This window comes from Muntiacus reevesi, chromosome 4 (genome assembly GCF_963930625.1).
Source record: "Muntiacus reevesi chromosome 4, mMunRee1.1, whole genome shotgun sequence".
Lineage (NCBI taxonomy): Eukaryota > Metazoa > Chordata > Mammalia > Artiodactyla > Cervidae > Muntiacus > Muntiacus reevesi.
Window position 1 is genome coordinate 78,649,168 of NC_089252.1, and position 19,709 is coordinate 78,668,876.

General features: G+C 38.7%; 1 protein-coding gene across 1 annotated transcript in view; it reads right to left on the minus strand.

Annotated features, from left to right (window-relative positions):
- The window catches only part of GRM7 (glutamate metabotropic receptor 7), an 812,551-nt gene that overhangs the window by 531,248 nt on the left and 261,594 nt on the right, over window positions 1-19,709 (minus strand). The window contains exon 2 of the mRNA XM_065935278.1: window positions 7,315-7,531. Within this exon, the coding sequence (XP_065791350.1) occupies window positions 7,315-7,531 (217 nt within the window). The remainder of the gene's footprint in view (window positions 1-7,314; window positions 7,532-19,709) is intronic.

Sequence of the window (19,709 nt, forward strand, 5' to 3'; positions counted from 1 at the left end):
TATTGAGCCTAATCTCTGTTGGACATTATCCTAGATACAGAGTACCGAAAGTCAAACACAACATAATTCCTACCTTCAATAAACTTACTAAATAAATGAGTTCTAAAATAAATGAGTCATGGGTATGAAATGTACATATCCAGTATGGGGAAGACAGTCGGTAACTATGTAATATCTTTGTATGGTGACATGCTGTATGTAGCTAGACTTGTCATGATGACTATTTTGAAATGTACAAAAATACTGAATCACCACATCACATGATAGAAACTAACACAGTGTTGTAGGTCAACTACACCTCAAAAATAAACTCATAGAAAAACAGGTCAAACTTCTAGTTACCAGAGGTAAGGGATAGAAGGAGGGGGAACTGGAGGTGGTCAAAAGGTACAAACTTCCAGTTATAAGATAAGTAAGTATCGGAGTCGTAATATATAACATGAGAAACACCATTAACACTGCTATATGTTATATATGAGACTCGATAAGAGATTAAATTCTAAGAGTTCTCATCACAATTAAATTTTTTCTATATCTTCAATTCTGAATCTATATGAGATAATGGATGCTCACTAAACTTATCATGGTAACCATTTTGTGATATATAAAGGTCAAATCTTCATGCTAAGAAAAAATAAAAATAAACTCACATTCAAATGGGAGAGGATTAGATAGATTATAATGATTACAAGGACATGCAACAGATACCATGATAGTTATGCACAAAGTGTTATAGAACTCTTAGAAGCAACACTCAATTGCATTTATGAAGGTAGAAGCCAAATAACATAAGCAGGTCTTTCTAGATTAAGTAGTAAAATACGGATTGAAATTATTCTAGATGATCTATAGAATCACTGGGGAGACCAAGAAAACGAAGTCAAAAGATGAAACAAAGGGTGACTAGGCTGTTAGAATCAAAGGTAAAAGAAAAAAAAAAAAAGGTACCAGACGGCCAAGTTCGCTGGGGCCCTGCTGCTGCCACCCTTGGAAATGGGAAGTAGGAGGTTGTGCTCCCACTGCCATTTCATGCTAGATACCACGATTTTACTGCCCCTGGATCCACCCCTGGATCCTGGATACTTCTGCTGCAGCTGCCTATCAATAAAATAGAATACCACGGTCCCTCCTTTGTGTCTCTAGCTCTTGATCTACCTATGGCAAGAATGCTTGGGTATGTGATATGGCTGTGTCCTAACTTCAGAGGAGCCTAGAACATGAAATTCTGGCCTTTGGGCTCTACCATGATATGCAGCCTCACTCTCTCATTGTGACTTGACAATTGGTCAATCCCAAGACTTTATTCATGGAGAGGGACTTTACAGTGCTGTGCTATGAAAAATTACAAAAGACACATGTATACACTGGGATCCAAAACAGGCCCATGAAGGGAGACTAGGCCAGGGATAGCTTTTTTCACGGTGTTAGGCTTTGGAAAAGAGTTAGCTCATTGTCCAGGCAGAAAGCAAAGGATTAGCAAAGGCACAGAATAACCTGACACCCACAGAAGGCTGGCTGTGGTAGGACAAGAAATGTATATACGGGGGCTTGAAGTAGAATCAAAGGTGACAGGCATAGTATGGAGTAAGACTGGTGACTACATCAGGTACCAGGTCAGAAATAACCTATTCTCCAGGCCAGCCATCTTTTGCTTAATCCTATGGAGTAAGGGAACCCAGGGACAGATAACAGAATTTTTGCATTTGTTTTCTGAAAAGATGATCATCTTAGTTAAACAGATCCTATATTGGAGGAGCTGACCTGGAGGCATGGATAACTGAAGCTATGTACCATTAAGAAAAAAGTGGGGCTCAGAACTAAAGTAACTGTAATGATGGTTGGGGCTAAGGGATATATATTCAAGACATGCTAAAAAACTGGGTGTGGGTTAAAATCTGAAGTACTGTGTTAACCACTGAAGGTCCAAAAATTAAAATACTAAAGCTTCGTCTTGAGGAACTTAGTTTCATTTTAATCACAACTGGAAATAAATGATATCATGAGAGTTCTTGGGATTTTGCATTTTGAAATTAAGTCCTTATTCAACACTTGTAATTTAAACTGGGATCACTGAACAGTTCATAAGGAAACACTCCAAGCAGATATCAGAATGTCTCTGAGTTTTCTATATTGACCATGATATAGATAGAGGCAAAACAAAATTGGAAAATCCTCAAAGTTAGTGTAGAAATATAGACGGTAATATTGTGAATTACAGCCCTGATGCATCATACTGCTGTAAGTTTTGTGTGGGGGTGGTAACAGGGAGGAATGCAGTAGATTTAGGGTGGGGGTAACTGTGACAAATCTAAGCAAACATATCTAGGATATAATTTTTGTGACTCACAAATCAAATACTTATATAATCTAAAAATTATATATCATAAGGGTTTCCTCTACATGCCATTTTACCCCCAATAAAGGCAAATGGAAAATACAGCTGTTCATCTTTTTCTCTTTCCTTAGCAAATATTTACTGAATGATTTCTATATGCCCAAAATTAGGCTAGATGATAGGGTTCCAAGGCAAAGCCCTTGACCTCACAGAGGTTAGTCAGGTGGGGAAGATCGACAACACAGCCAATGAAAGAAAGCACTGCATCTGTGAGGGAGGGCGGAGCAAAGGGTCCTCTAACCAGAACCAAATCCTACAATGAACAAATCCAACCTGTTCCTGAGGTTAAAAAAAGAAAAAAACAACTGAAGGCTGAATAGTAGTTACTAGTAGGCAGTTAAATCTTTATCTAGTTACTCTAGGTAAAACTATTCTAGGTCAAGCTGCTGCTAAGTCGCTTCAGTCATGTCCAATTCTGGGCAACCCCATGGACAGCAGCCCACCAGGTTCTTCTGTCCATGGGATTCTCCAGGCAAGAATACTGGAGTGGGGTGCCATATCCTTCTCCAATTCTAGGTCAAGAGAAAGTACTAAATTAAAAAGTCTAGAGTTTACCTAATAATTATAAGACCAGCTGAAAGAAGTGATTAAGTGATCAGCATGAAATACCAAAGGACAGTTCAAATATTCTTTCTGGTTTTGAAAAGTTGATATATCTCATGACACCATGGCAGTAATGAAGCATGACTATTTGTATCACATTATGAAGCAGTGGTCATGAGATTCTCCTGAAAATTGTGACAAACTAGAGTAGTTATACGTGATGTCCTTGCTCTCATAATCCTTGACCCAAATTTGGTTCAAAAGCTCTAGACTATATTACTGGACTATATTACACGATCATAAGCACTTCTTTTAACCCTAACTTAGAAAAGAAGTCTTTATGTCTAATTTATGCTACTTATTTTATTATGCTGACCTGAATTCTAAAGCACACTGGGAGTGAATAGGCTCTCATTCTGTGTGATATTAAGCAATAAATTGCTTTTGTTGATATTGCATGTGCAACCATTCAAATAAACAGGGCAATTTATGCAAATATAACTGTTTTACAAAAATCTCATCATCTGAGAAAATCATGTTACAGTCCTCTCTGAAAGTTCAACAAGGAACAGCATCCATGCATATTTAAATATCCCATGACTATACATGAGAGAATTATTAACATCTTCTCTGGCAGCATAGAGGAACTGTATATAAACTTTCATATCCCAGACAAATTAGATGGCCCCTTGTTGAAGGGCAGCTTTCTTTTCTGACATCATTGTCTTGATTTGTTCTCTCAGAATCTAACAAAGGAGAATGCATCCCATGTTCTATGCCTACATGCACGGTGAAGATCCTTTAGGATCCAGTTTTATAAGTAGCCTTGCTTAAAGACTTAAGCCTAAAGTTTGGAACTGAAACACTTTCAAAGAGTGCAACTTTTACAGACATTTATAAAGAAGAACCACAATACTCAAACTGTTTGAAAGAATGGAAGTAACTCCTTGGAACCTTCCAGCAGAACACAGAAACATTATCCTTGAGCTTACACTTGCTGTCTCCACTTACCCTCACATACACACACACACCACATGAAAAGTCAACACTTCCTTTTCTTGGTATGCTTCTTATACTATGAAAACATGTTAGTAAGAATAGCAACTCAGCTGTATTTTATTTATTTATACACACACACACACACACACACACACACACATAACCTTTCAGTTACAACTAAAGGCAAGTGTTATCTATCACTCCAGTTATTTTCAATCTTTTCAAACTCAAGCAATAACTTCAATAACGTCACTGATTTATAAGAAACTAGTGTGGAACACTAATAAATAGGCATCACTGGGTGTTGTGTTTCCCATACAGGATTTAATTTATCTTACTCTCATTAATCTCATTCTCTATAAAAGGAATCTGAGACTTGGAAAGTTCAATTACGTGTCAAACATTACACAGAATACAAGTGATGGAAACCACTATCCAAATCCAGGTCTCTCTGATAGGTTTGCACTAGCTTATCTATATGCCACACTACCTGTCCTTACGTGCACCTTGACTTGTGTCTTTCTAGAGGATCAAGTTCTAGAACTAGCAAAGAAAAAAAGTAAACACTGAAAATTACCCTTGAAAGTTACCTAAAATTCCCTAAGAATGTATACTTTACTGAAATTTCAATAGGGCGAACTTTTATAATCCTTTTTACTTCAAATTAGCATATATTGTTGTTCCTCTGAATGTCAGAGAAGGTAGTTGGAGTCTTATAAGTCGTGGAAAATGAACATTTACCTCTATACACTGGAATCACCTTTGGGCTGGCAACATGCTCACAATATGAGCAGCCCGCAGAAGTGACACCCACCTAAGAAATGATGGAATCATGCTTCCCATCTCAAGTTTTTTCCTAAGAAATACACATACTGAGTGAGAAGACTTATCACATACCACTTCAATTATAAGTTCCTCTCCTCTTATTTCCTCCTTTCTTGGGGAGAGAGGAGGGAGTTTAATGCTGAGGGCTCTGTTAAACACACAAATGAATTTACTTAAATTCATCGTACATATGGTATGGTTCCAATGAAATTAAATATAAATGCATGTCAACTATCATAATGAAGAAGAACTTATTGCAAGACATTACCTGAACTCACAGTGTTTTCTGGCATTTCTGCAGCTGGCTTTTTAGTTACCCTCATACCCAAATTCAAAGGCTTTCAGATTGAAGGGTTTTACCCCAAATGGCTGCCAATAATTTTATTTTGGGCTGGGTCATTTCAATGTATGATTAGCTAAAATTATAAGTTGGGGAGTTCAGATTATATTACAAGGTCCTTTCCTTTTTGAAGAGTCATATACAACAGACTTTGTATATGTAAAGTTTTCTCCAAGTGACACCAAGAATAAAGAACCATTGGAAACTCAGCACTGACCTGTTATAGAATACAGACTTTTATAAAGGCCAACATTTGTCTTGATCCTCTCCTTTACTAAACAATCAACATGATTTTGGCCTTTTGAACCCTGCACATTTTGTAACTAAGTGGGTAATACCCTTTGCTTTGTCCAGTACAAAGTTCAGTATTAAACTTGAGATTCACCTGTGGAAATTCTGTAGAACAAGATGGTATCTGAACTTTATTTCTGAGCCTTATCTTACTATTTTACCCATATTTTCTCTTCATTTTATCCTACATATTGGTTATTATGCCCATATTTTAGATAGGTCTTTAAGTCAGCCTCTAACATTATTTTTATTAAAGCAGAAGTCAAAGAAACAAAGAAATAAATAAATGCATGGTTATCAAAAGTGGTTAGGCTGTTCTCTAAAGATTCATGAATTCAGCTGTTAATGAGTCTTATAAATCACAGCATGGAAGACACAGGCCAGAGTTAAGACTTATTTCTTAATCAGAAAGTTTCCCACTGAATCACTCTAGAAACGCTTCCCTTAGAAACAGAGTAGCTGGGAGTACAGAGGAGACTCAGAAAGACAGATGCTCTTTTAGAGTCTATGGGGCAAGACGGAAAAGGACAGCAACAACAAACGATGCTAGCCGGGGATAACTGGGGTGGGAGAGGTCCCGAGAAACACAAGCCCAAGCTGACAGAGCCCAGAAGGTTTTGTATACATGTTAGTATGAACCTAGAAATGGCATTAAGGATGAATCCTGCAAACCATTAGGAGCTATGCAGTCAAAGGTGCTAAGAGTGACATATTTCAGCCAGAAGGAAGAGTATAAGAATAACCCAGCCCTCCAGTGACATTTTCAAATTAGACATAATGAGAAGACACTGAGTAAGAAGCACAAGATTCATAAAGAAGTCATGGCTCCCTTCTTTCAGCAGCCATGTACAGACACACCATCCACATGCGGGAGCATCACATGCCTGAGACTGTGATACTCTGTGATAGACCATCTATAGTCTACAGTCTATCGATAATCTATGTATATAGACTATCGATAGACTATAGATAGTCTACAGACTTTCACCTACAGACTGAAGGTCAAACCCTCCAAGCCACGTCTTCAGGATTTATGGCATCTATCCTCATGAGAAGGACCTCTGCTTTTATCACTCTGTTTGTTGGCCTTATAGTTAGTTAACTATTCTGATCAATGACAGTTTGGATAATATTCTTACCACCAAAACCGAGGACCAGACTTTAGCCTAAAAACTTTTTAGGAATATTGAAGCATGAAATTTTTCAAAAAAATCTATATTTACTAGATTCAGCATTTGCATATGGGAAAGCCAGCATATACATTGTCATGATTCTTAAGTTTGAAGATTATGTCTCATTTTTACAAAATCTGTCAAACATTTGAACCCATTACCTTCCATTTTGAGTTTAATAAGCAAACATAAAAGAAACTTCTCCAAATGCTATCTAATAGAACTGCCTCAAAAGAATCTACAGTTTCAAAGGAAATCTAAGTACACTCTACTGCCTGGATAATTCACTTAATTTGTTTTGGCCAAGTCATTCAGAGTCCTCACCATTACTCACCTTCAAAGCACAGTGTAACTGTAATTGGGTTTTCATAATTTAAACAATTCTCTTCATTTTGGAGAGGGGCAAAGAGGAAGGATGCATGAAGAGGCATATTTAGCCACATTTGCTTATTTTCCTTAGAAATCCACACTACCAGCTATTGCACAAAAGTCAGACAGCAATTTTAGTACCTATTATTTTCCTCTACTTCTTCTATTTTTAAGGGATTTCAGTTTCACAGTTTTGAAAATATTATCTTCCAAACCACAACGTGCTATAAATGAGGACTCTGTAGATTCACTTCACAGGCAATGAGGAATGTGAACATAGGAATAGGGTTATTGTCAATAGTGTTCACTAATGAATAAAAGAAGCCTAAAGCCACAGACATTTAAAGAGGGTCATCTTGATCACTGTGATCTCATCCTACCTGCCTCTTTGGATATCTGGGTGAAGGATTCCACACCTTTCTCTCCGTAACTTCCTTCCGATGCGAGAGTAGACACGTAATTCCAACCCAGGGCCTTTACAATGTCTACCATGGCCTGGGCTTGAAAGGAATCGGGAGGGACCACACGCGAGAAGAAGTCATAGCGCCGGTCATCACTTAACTCGGGTGCCGTTGATGCATAACTAATCTGGGGGATCTGAAAAGACAAGAAAGCACTACATGAGGGCACACCATCAAGATGGGGGAGATTCATTTGTATTTATGACAATTTACTTAAAATACAGGTCTTGAGCTCCAAAGAGGATGTGTGTTTGCCAAACACCACACGAAAGTGTAAACCACCTAAATGCAACCAAATGCTATTTTTGTGTTGTGACCTTTTATTTTTCTCCTCTTGGAGAAAGGAATGGGAATGGAGTGGGAATTACTTACATCACGGTTGTTAGGAGAAAAACATATATAACCATTCTAACATTGTGAATCATGCTTTAGTTACTATACACTAATACAAACAAAAGACAGGACAGCCTAACTGTTACATAAAGGTTGATTTATTTGACATATCTTGAGAATGTTTGTGGATGTAATCAGCTATCTAACATTAGACTCAGTGCTGATCATCTGTGAGGAAATAGCTAAGCAAGCTTCAGGCATTATTTATTTTTCATAAGAGCATTATGAAGTAGATCATTAACCCCTAAGACCAAGGCAAGGGGGTTCCCTGCCCCACCATTGCTTCAATGGCTTATGCACTTTGGAAGGTCTTTCTCAAAATTGTCTTAGCTTCCATTTGGATGCTGAGAGAGGCTGACAGGCTTGATTGAGTGACAGTGACCTCTGATTCCCATTTTTTTCCCTTTGCAGAATTATCTGACCCTCAGCTTCATATGTGATTAACCAAATGCCTCAAGAGTTCTAGAACGTGTGTCTATATGGGTCATCCTATACCAAGTCCCTGGTTCCAAGAGTGCAGTCTAATGAACAGAATACTCTTGGCTGGCAAAGTATTCATGTCCCAGGATCATGTGAGATTACAATACCTGATATACTGATCTCAGTTAAAGTCAATTATGCATATAGAAAGAAGCCTAGAAAAAAAAAATGTTTACCTGGGATCACAAATATACTAGGGAAAAACCTGAAGCAGCCATAGATGAGGAACATACCTTAAGGTCTAGCTCCAGGATCTCTAGAGCAGTTGTTTTTACAATGCAATACACTGCAGTTCTTTCTCTTAACAATAGCATGCAGTAGACCATGATAGGTACAATTTACCTATTTGTAAGAATGACCCACTTCTACAAAAGTCTAGTTGTAACTCTCCCAGGCTTTATCCCTGCTGTAGTGTAAGGTTATCTCATGTATCTAAAAACTAGTTTTGATCTTTGCTCAGACAAAGACCAACAGTCCAACTCTTTGCCCCAAAGATATCAAAACTATACTCAAGTTAATTCTTTGAGCCCGGAAAAATTCTACCCAGCACTAACATATTTTTCTTTTTTGAGGGCATTTGGCCTAAAGCTTACCCAGTTGGCCATTGTTTAAAGCTGGCTACCACTTCTGTAAAGCAAATTTCTCCACCAACCTCTCGGGGTTAGCATTATAGTCAGGTCTTGTGGTCCCAACAGTATTGTATGCCTGCTCAGTCACTAAGTCATGTCTGACTCGCTGTGACCCTATGCACTGTAGCCCTTCAGGCTCCTCTGTCCATGGAATTTTCCAGGCAAGAATACTGGAGTGGGGTGCCATTTCCTACTCCAGGGGATCTTCCCTACTCAGGGATTAAACCTGTGTCTCCTGCATAGGCAGGTAGATTTTTTACCACTGAGCCACCTGGGATGGTGACTGCAGTCATGAAATTAGAAGACGCTTACTCCTTGGAAGGAAAGTTATGACCAACCTAGAGAGCATATTAAAAAACAGAGACATTACTTTGCTAACAAAGGTCCATCTAGTCAAAGCTATGGTTTTTCCAGTAGTCACATATGGATACGAGAGTTGGACCATAAAGAAAGCTGACTGCCAAAGAATTGATGCTTTTGAACTGTGGTGTTGGAAAGTCCCTTGGACTGCAAGGAGATCCAAACAGTCCATCCTAAAGGAGATCAATCCTGAGTGTTCATTGGAAGGACTGATATTGAAGCTGAAACTCCAATACTTTGGCCACCTGGTGCAAAGAACTGTTTCATTGGAAAAGACCCTGGTGCTGGGAAACACTGAAGTTGGGAGGAGAAGGGGACGACAGAGGATGAGATGGTTGGATGGCATCACCAACTCAATGGACATGAGTTTCGATAAACTCCGGGAATCGGTGATGGACAGGGAGACCTGGTGTGCTGCAGTCCATGGGGTCGCAAAGAGTCGAACACGACTGAGCGACTGAACTGAAGTGAGCCACCTGGGTAGAGATGACCCACCATTTCCCATGCAGCCCATCCCTGATGCAGTGATCTATGACCACTAGGGGCAGGCTCTCCACTTCTGACTCAAAATCCAAAGCCAGTTTTAAGAAAGTCTCCAAGTCTCCTGATGGTCTTCATCTGAGTAATTTCTCAATTACAGTGGGAATGAAGAGCAGTGGAAAGAAAATGGGATTTTGTATTTAGAATATATGGAGTAGGAGCCTGATGTTCCTGTTCACTTGTGTTTACTAGGTGAGTATTTCACTTCATTGAGTTGGTTACATTATTAATTAGTATAAGATTGCATTGGAATAACAAATGGGCATTGCTTAGTGTGATGCCTGGAACAGTGTGGGCACTTAATACACGGGGTATCAACCATCAAAATAGAGAAAATCATGTGTTTTCTTAATATATTTACCCATTCTCTACATTTGACTTCCCATTTTCTCTGTGACACACTAGCAAAAACAATTCACTTACTGTCCTAAAAAATGTTTACATGTCCCTAGTATTATTGCTTTAGAAATAACATTTACTATTTATTTAACTCTTCATCATGTAGTAAGAATATTCTAAAAGTTTAGGGAGGGATTTTGTTTTATTCATTTATTTTTGTTGAAATATAGCTTATTTACAATATCATGTTAGTTTCATATGTGTGAAGTGAAAGTCGCTCAGTTGTGTCTGACTGTTTGCAATCAGACTATACAATCCATGGAATTCTCTGGACTATACAAACCATGGAATTCTCTGGGCCAGAATACTGGAGTGGGTAGCCTTTCCCTTCTCCAGGGGATCTTCCCAACCCAGGGATCAAACCCAGGTCTCCCGCATTGCAGGTGGATTCTTTACAGCACAGTAATTCAGATACACACACATATACACACATCTATGTGTGATATATAGGGTTTCCCCCTTGGCTCAGACAGTACAGAATCCTCCTGCAATGAAGGAGCTGCTGCTGCTGCTGCTGGTGCTAAGTCATTTCAGTCGTGTCCAACTCTGTGCGACCCCATAGATGGCAGCCCCCCAGGCTCCGCCACCCCTGGGATTCTCCAGGCAAGAACACTGGAGTGGGTTGCCATTTCTTTCTCCAATGCATGAAAGTGAAAAGTGAAAGTGAAGTCACTCAGTTGTGTCTGACTCTTCACAACCCCATGGACTGCAACCTATTAGGCTCCTCCGTCCATGGGATTTTTCCACGCAAGAGTACTAGAGTGGGTTGCCATTGCCTTCTCCACAATGAAGGAGACCATGGTTCAATTCCTGGGTCAGGAAGATGCCCTGGAGAAGGTAAAGGCAACCCATTCCATTATTCTTGCCTGGAGAAATCCATGGACAGAGTATCCTGGCAGGCTACAGTCCATGGGATATACACACATAAATACATTCCTTTTCAGACTCTTTTTCCTTATAGATTAACACAAAATATTGAGTATAGCTCCCTGTGCTATACAATAGGTCTTTGTTAGTTATCACTGAAAGTTCTAAATGCATCCCCTTATCTAACCATCAGTAAACATCCTTCATTATACTTTTTATACTACACTAGGGCTTCCCTGGTGGCTCAGATGGTAAAGAATCTGCCTGCAATGCAGAAGATCTGGGTTTGATCCCTGGGTCAGGAAGATCCCTGGCAGAAGGAAATGGCTACCCACTCTAGTATTCTTGCCTGGAGAATCCTTTAGGACAGAGGGGACAGTCTATGGTGTTGCAAAGAGTCCAATATGACTGAGGGACTAACACTTTCACTTCATGTCATACAATTATTAAATCACTTTATAGGAAATTGAGCCTTAAAAGTAGAATATAAGCTCACTTCAGGTCACAAAGTTGTAAGATAGAGCCATATTCAAACTTAACATAACCCAATACAAACGTCTGAACTCTTAACTATGATACTTTGCTAAATTACTGCTAAAACTTTTTAACAATAAGCATAACAGAAGAAAGAGTAGTATATTACTGGAGTGTAAGTCAAGTTTCGTGCACAGCACTTACTATAGAGCCACTGAAAATAATCTTACAGGTCACTCTTAGACTGTTGTTCAAACATTTTATTTAGACGTCTTATTAAAGTTTATACAGATATGTGAGTAGATTGAGTATCCTATGTTTCATTCACAGGTCATAAATTCTAAGTGAAAAAAAAATCAGCTGAATAAAGGCTTTGGGCAAAAATTAAAGGGAAGGAGGGACGGAACAAGAACAATACCTTTCTTACAAGAAGTAAAAAGAGAAGAAGCCAAGCATGGCAGTACAATTCCATCAATTTCAACTTGGGAAAATGCAAAATCTTTGTGTGGTTGCACAGATGCCTTCCTTGCCAAAATCCCTTTCTACCTTTGAAGGAGGGCTAATAAAGATACATCCACCCTCTACTTAAATTTGCATTTATGTAGCTGCTGTAAAACACTGCAGCTGTGAGATGCCTCCAACACAAATGCATTTTCTAAACTGCACCCCAAATTTTAGTAATGAAAATCCTAGTGTAGCAGATTTATTTCCTCACTACCTTTTGAAAATGGTTGCTGTCTGTGGTTTATCCCTTCCATTAAAAATAAGAAATACCTACTGGCTTAAGACTTCACGATCACACACACACATCATATATTCAGTTACACTTATCTGCATATTATACATATATTGATGCTAGAATAAGGAATGAATGAATAAATAGATTTCATTTCTGAGATAAAAATATTGCCATATAAAGAAATTCCCAGCAGCAATAAGAGATGAAGAACAGTGAGAATGTATGTAACCTATAAAATATGCTATTAGCTATCACCTGTTATCTCGTATGTGTAATTACCTGTTTCCAAACAAATGTTGAAGCCAACAGAATGTTTGAAGTGCTTATAATAACTGGTAGCTGGAACTGACCAAATTCTTACTAGTCATCTTTAGTGATTAACTGACACACTCCCCTTGGTAAGATATACCTGCTTTTTCTGCTATAGAAACTCTACCCTGATGCCAGTCTCCTTCAGAAACGCAGAACTAATCTTTTGATGAAGACAATTTAGTATAATCACACTTCTGCTATATAAAAATAATCCCATCTCCCTTTGAGCTTTCCTTTCTCTAATTTTAAAATCAAAAACACTTTTCATCTTTATCATAGGACTACATTTTCATCTTATTGCTATTCTTCACTTTTAATAAAAATGTGCCCATCACGCAAAAATGGTTTTATTAATGATGAGTGCCAAATCAGGTTAACAATATCTCACACCTCAAAGTTATCATTCAAAAATCTATGTAGAAGTTAACCTTCCTGACCCTTTTTAAACAGTGAAAACCAAACAGAAAAAGAAATAAAAACCACAATCCTTCAAGTCATCACATGTAAAATTTCTCCAGTTTGTGTATTATTCTTAAAGGAAGAGAAGAAAGGCCCAATGCACTCTGTTTAACCTTTGAAATATTTATGCACATTTAAGGATTTCTATGACAGCTTCCCTCACGGCTCACATGGTAGAGAATCCGTCTGCAACGCAGGAGACCAGGGTTCGTTCCGTGGGTTGGGAAAAGCCCATGGAGAAGGGACTGGCAACCCACTCCAATATTCTTCCTTGGAGAATCCCCACGGACAGAGGAGCCTGGCAGGTTACAGTCCATGGGGTAGGAAAAAGTTGGACATGACTGAATGACTAACACACACCAAGAATTTCTACAAATCTAAGAAAAATACATTAAGGGAAAAATACTTTCAAGATAGTTAAAATGGATATGTAGATAACTTATATCTTCTCCTCACTGTAAAAAAACTTTCAATTTATTAATATTTGTATCTCACCAACCCAAGTGATTGGACTGCAAGGAGATCCAATCAGTCCATCCTAAAGGAAATCAGTCCTGAATATTCATTGGAAGGACTGATGCTGAAGCTGAAACTCCAATAATTTAGCCACCTGATGCAAAGAACTGACTCATTGGAAAAGACCCTGATGCTGGGAAAGATTGAAGGCAGGAGAAGGGGACGATAGAGGATGAGATGGTTGGATGGCATTACTGACTTGATGGACATGAGTTTGGGTAAACTCTGGGAGCTGGTGATGGACAGGGAGGCCTGGTTTGCTGCAGTGCATGGGGTTGCAGAGTCAGACATGACTGGGCGACTTAATTGAACTGACTGAATACTAGTGATTACGTTGACTGAATTATGTAGGTACACTGAAGCTGGAATCAAGTTTGCCAGGAGAAATATCAATAACCTCCAATACGCAGATGATGCCATCATTATGGCAGAAGTGAAGAGGAACTAAAGGGCCTCTTGATAAAAGTGAACAAGGAGACTGAAAAACGTGGCTTAAAACTCAACATTCAAGAAACTAAGATCATGGCATCTGGTCCCATCACTTCATGGCAAATAGATGGGGAAACAATGGAAATAGTGACAGACTTTATTTTCTTGGGCTCCAAAATCACTGCAGTCATGAAATTAGAAGATGCTTGTTCCTTAGAAGAAAAGCTATGATCAACCTAGACAGCATATTAAAAAGTAGAGACATTACTTTGTCAACAAAGGTCTGTCTAGTCGAAGCTATGATATTTTCAGTAGTCCTCTATGGATGTGAGAGTTGGACTATAAAGAAAGGTGAGCGCCAAAGAATCGATGCTTTTGAACTGTGGAGTTGAAGAAGCCTCTTGAGAGTCCCTTGGACTGCAAGGAGATCCAACCAGTCCATCCTAAAGGAAATCAGTCCTGAATATTCATTTGAAGGACTGATGCTGAAACTGAAGCTCCAATATTTTGGCCACCTGATTCAAAAAACTGTCTCATTGGAAAAGACCCTGATTCCGGGAAAGATTGAAGGAAGGAGGAGAAGTGGATGACAGAGGATGAGATGGTTGGATGGCATCACTGCCTCAATGAACACGAGTTTGAGCAAGGTCCAGGCGCTGGTGATAGACAGGGAGGCCTGGTGTGCTGCAGTCCATGGGGTCACAAAGAGTTGGACACGACTGAGCAACTAAAGTGAACTGAACTGAAGGAATCTTTGAAAGTTAAATTCTACCCAATCAGTGGCACACATCAGTCACGAAGAGGTGCTCAAGGCTCCCTCCTAATCTCTCCCATATTTGCCCTAGAAAGCAGGAGTGAACTGATGGGTTATTTTGGAGCACTAGTTTTCTTTGCTAACAAGTGTCACAACTTATTAAAATTATCTGTTTGCTGTTCACATCTTTCCTCCAGGTGGTCCCCGTGGAGGGTAAAGACCTTATTCATCATTTTATCACTCCTAGACACACTGCACTGTGTATAGAATATGAACCTTATCATCATTTACTGAATGAAAGAGAAAGCCAGTAATGAATGGAATAATCCGGAGGGAACAGAGTCCTTCATGCACAGGGTTGGTCTGACCTTAGGGACCCACAATACTTGTGAGTGGTCCTTGCCTGCAAGCAGTGGCTTTGAGGGGCAATGACAGTCACAGCAGCAAGCACTGTTCTTACTCTTTCTTTTTCCTGGTACATTTCTCCCTTGGATTCCCTTCTTCATCACTGGAAGGTAGGACATGCTGACACAGATGGGGTTCAAAGATAAAGAGACCTAGGGAGTCACTTAGGGACTGTTCATTCTGTTTTTTTTTTTTCCTCTTATGGTTGAGACTGGACAACTCCAAGCAACATACACCACAGTACCCAGAGTTCAGGCTAACTCTGCAAGACAACCTTGCTATGAAGCACTTTCACTTTCCAAGTGTTGACAAGATAGACTCCTTCTAAATTTAGTTTTATTCCATAATCACTCTAAAGGCAAAGGGATCCCATGGGCTTGGAAATACAATCCTGCAGTGATCATCTTAGTCTCAACATCTGTCAAAAACCCAAATCCAGATGTGAACCAGATTACAATAATATAAATACTTTAAAAATCCAAATTTTTCCTGCCACTATTCTGACACAAACTTGATTGCCATCAAAAAAGCAAATGCCTAAGTATTTATAAAAATGAAAAAAACATTTCATTTACATAGAAAGAAATCAAAGATCAAAAATTGCTTCACACATTTTGAGCTTCTTGTTTATGCTATAAGGGCAGTGCTTATAACAAAGTCAGCCACCTGGGAACTTCTTGCTTTTGAAAAGGTAAATGAGGTTTATGGTTCCACGTTCCTGGGGAATTTGCACAGTTAAGAAAGGTAATCCAAAATGTACTAACACTTGTTCCAGAGGGCAGTTTCCACAAAACTTGTAAAAGGCAATTTTTTGAAATATCGTGAGCAATTAAGATAATGCTTCAGTGTACCTATTGAGATATTAATGAACTCCCAGTGGGGCACTATTAAATTCACAGTTGGCAGTAATTCTACTCTTAGTTCTTATTAAGCTTTATTGATATGGATTCCCCCTAAAAGGAATAAATGGTCAAACAATCCTTTCAGGTTCATTCTTTGAAGCATCACTCTCCATGATTTATATGTATATCTTCCTTAGATAACACCTCTCATCACATTAGGATGGGTGAGTTTCAATTCTGATTTTTGATAGTGTTTCTTTATTTCAAAGTACTGAGGAATGACTAATACTTTTGAATGCATTTAAACTCTGGAATCTCACTCAACTTTAAATTACTCATGACAGAGATTATCATCAAATATTACAGCACTTTTTCCTTTGCCTTTTATTTCTTTAATTGCATGACACCAAATACCTTCAATATTCTGTAAGTGGTAGTAACCTCATTCTTGAAACCAAGTAATTTTATGCATAGATTGCAAGGTCAAAATGTCTAATGCATATTTCAAAGAATGTTATTTTTATTATAGATTGATTAAATATCTCTGTTTACCAGGCTTTTGGATGTGCAATACTTTACATGTAGAATTCCATGGAATTCTGAAACTCTCTATAATAGACATGTGCTTCCTAGGTGGCATGGTAAAGTATCTACCGGCCAAGCAAGAGATGGGAGTTTGATCCCTGGGTTGGGAAGATCTCCTGGAGAAGAAAATGGCAACGCACTCCAGGATTCTTGCCTAGAGAATCCCATGAACAGAGGAGCCTAGCAGGCTACAGTCCAGGTCGTCCAGTTCAGGACTTCTGGTTAGGGTCATAAAAGAGTCAGACATGACTTAGTGACTAAACAACAATATAATAGATATACATATTACCATAAATAGTGAGTATTTTGCCTTCCACATCACTGAATTCCTGTAGTTTACATAGAGATGATGGCACAGAAGGGTCCAAATGCTTTGTGTGACAAAAGCTGACCAAGAAAAACAGGATTCCTTTAGCTACGTGGTTGACAGAGGGAATCACACGACATGATCCAGACCAAGGTGAACGAATAAGACAGATACAGTATTGAGGCAAGGTCAGAATTAATAGACAAAAGAAACATTCTTACCGAAATGTCTGAGAGAAAATAATATAAGCCTATGGTTAGTGATGACAATGAAGACGATTTTGCTGGGAGAAAGGAGGAAAACCTTCATATCCCACAGGTGGCAAATGTTAGAAACAAGACTGGAGATAAAGCTCTCTCCCCATTTCTTTTAAAACACAGAAGATCAAGAGAAAACTCTCATTCTGGGCTGGTTTGTAGTAGCCGAAACAGAAACACCTGCACCTGCCACCCGGTCAGACAAACTCTTCAGGATGATTTCTCTATCCATAAAATGAAGCTAATCATACGAACCCAAGATGTACCACAGGGAAAACATGAATCACTTCCAAATGAAAACAGTACATAGCATAGTCACATATAGGGCTGTTCTGTCCGGTGCTATCTACTTAGATAGGCACTCTAGTAAGAAGTGTGTGTGTGTGTGTGTGTGTGTGTGTGTGTGTGTGTGTGTGTGTGTGTGTGTGTGTGTGTGTGTGTGTGTGTGTGTGTGTGTGTGTGTGTGTGTGTGTGTGTGTGTGTGTGTGTGTGTGTGTGTGTGTGGCGTTAGGGAGCAGGGGCGCAGTTTGAAATTGCTGTGGCTGAGAACCCCTGGGCATGAGGTTTGCCAGGGCCAAGAGACCACCACAGTCATAGCAACGTGGTCACAAAGTGCAAATAAAAGATCTTCTTTATCGTCCTGTGGCCTCTCTCTCTACCTCATCTGTTTCTCTTTTCTCCCTGCTAATTTCCCCAATTGTCAAAGCCCAGTGTGTTCCCAGCACCTCAGCCATCTGGTCTCTCAGGAGAGAGCACAATGACAACACTCCGAAAAGGCTCAGTCCTCTACAGGGATGCAGCCAGGAAACTCTTCAAGTGAAGAAAGTGCTTTTTAGGAGAGAGTGAAATTAAATCTAAACTTATTTTCTGTTTGAGAATCACTGCCACTTTCCTGAGTACATTATAGTTAAAAAAAAAAAAAAAAACTTGATTATTATGGATGGTTGAAAATGAAGCATTATAGTTAACTGAATATTTTAGCAAACTATGAGCTAGCCTTTATGTGAATTCCAGTTGTGAAAAAGCAAGAGCATAATAAAGAGCACTGAGAAATGCTACTGAACATAAAGCAATCTTCTCTCAACGATTCTGAAACCACTTTCAGGGTTAGGCTCTGGCAAGGCTGCAGGCACAGACTCCCATTGTATAAGACTACAGATAGAGACATTCCAGAAGGTGAAGTCAAATCTGTGCTGATCCTTTGATTCCCTGAAAGAGGCTTACTTCACAAACATTTCTTATTTATTTTTTCCCCTCACAAAAAAGAGGAAAACCATGCTGCCTATTTTAGCTTTCTTATGGCTCAGATTCCAAGTAAAAAAGAATTTGATGACTATGTGTTAATGCAAAAAAGATAATTCACAAGAGTTTTGCACAGCAAATAATTCCTATTATTTAATTTAGATAATGCAAAACTACAGAAGAAGCATATGACCATTTTTTAAGCTGTAAAATTAAGAATCTATAGACATAATAATTAAGGATATAAACCAGTAATAGATGTCTGATAACCTAATACATAAACATATAAGTGCCTCGCACACACATATATAAATATACATATATATGTGTGTATGTGTGTATACGTACAAATATATATATGCAACTATAAAAGTACCCAGACATACACATGCTTATAATACACACACAGAGACATACACGAGCATATTATACACACACACACACACACACACACACACACACACACACACAGATACAGACTATGAAGAAAACAAAATGGTGAAATAAGAGAATGACTTGGAGTGGTACCATAGAGAGGGAGAAGGGAAAATTTGAGCTAAGTAGCATTTTAAAGCCTCCAAAGTGTCCTAAAGCATAGACAGACAGACAGAGACACACTCACAGAAAACATCCAAGTTATTCCAAAATATATATATGCAATTAAGCTTATAAGACCAGATACATTTTCCAGGCCACTTTACAGACCATTTACAGTAAATACATTTATTTACCACTTTACAGACTAATGCATTTACTTCTCTGTGGCCTTCTCTTATTTTTATATAAGCTTATGTACATGTCTGAAATAACTACCTTCTATCTTTGCTTATCTAAATCATAATACTGCTTCAAGATGCAGATTTATTATATGCAAACTGCTTTGTGGAATTTCCCCTGATCCTCTCCAGCGAAGCAAAGAGTTCTCTTTTGGGTCCTCCATCACTCTCGGCTGTTATGCAACTCTCATCCCATTTTTATTATTACCATTGCTGCATGCTACCAGATTCCATGAGGAAAGCAACTACGTTTTCTTTTATGTATCTTATCAGACCCATCATGTACAATATAGATTTGCAGAAATATTGAGGTGTCATTGGTATATGAAAGTCACTAGTGACTATACTTTGGGCTACCAGTAACATTATAGTGACATACTTTGCTCAATTATTAGTGAGTTAGAACCAACAAGGACTTACTGTAGAGCATAGAGAACTATACTCAATATTTTGTTGAGTATTATTATTGAGTATTATTGAGGCTACCGGTAACATTATAGTGACATACTTTGCTCAATTATTAGTGAGTTGGAACCAACAAGGACTTAC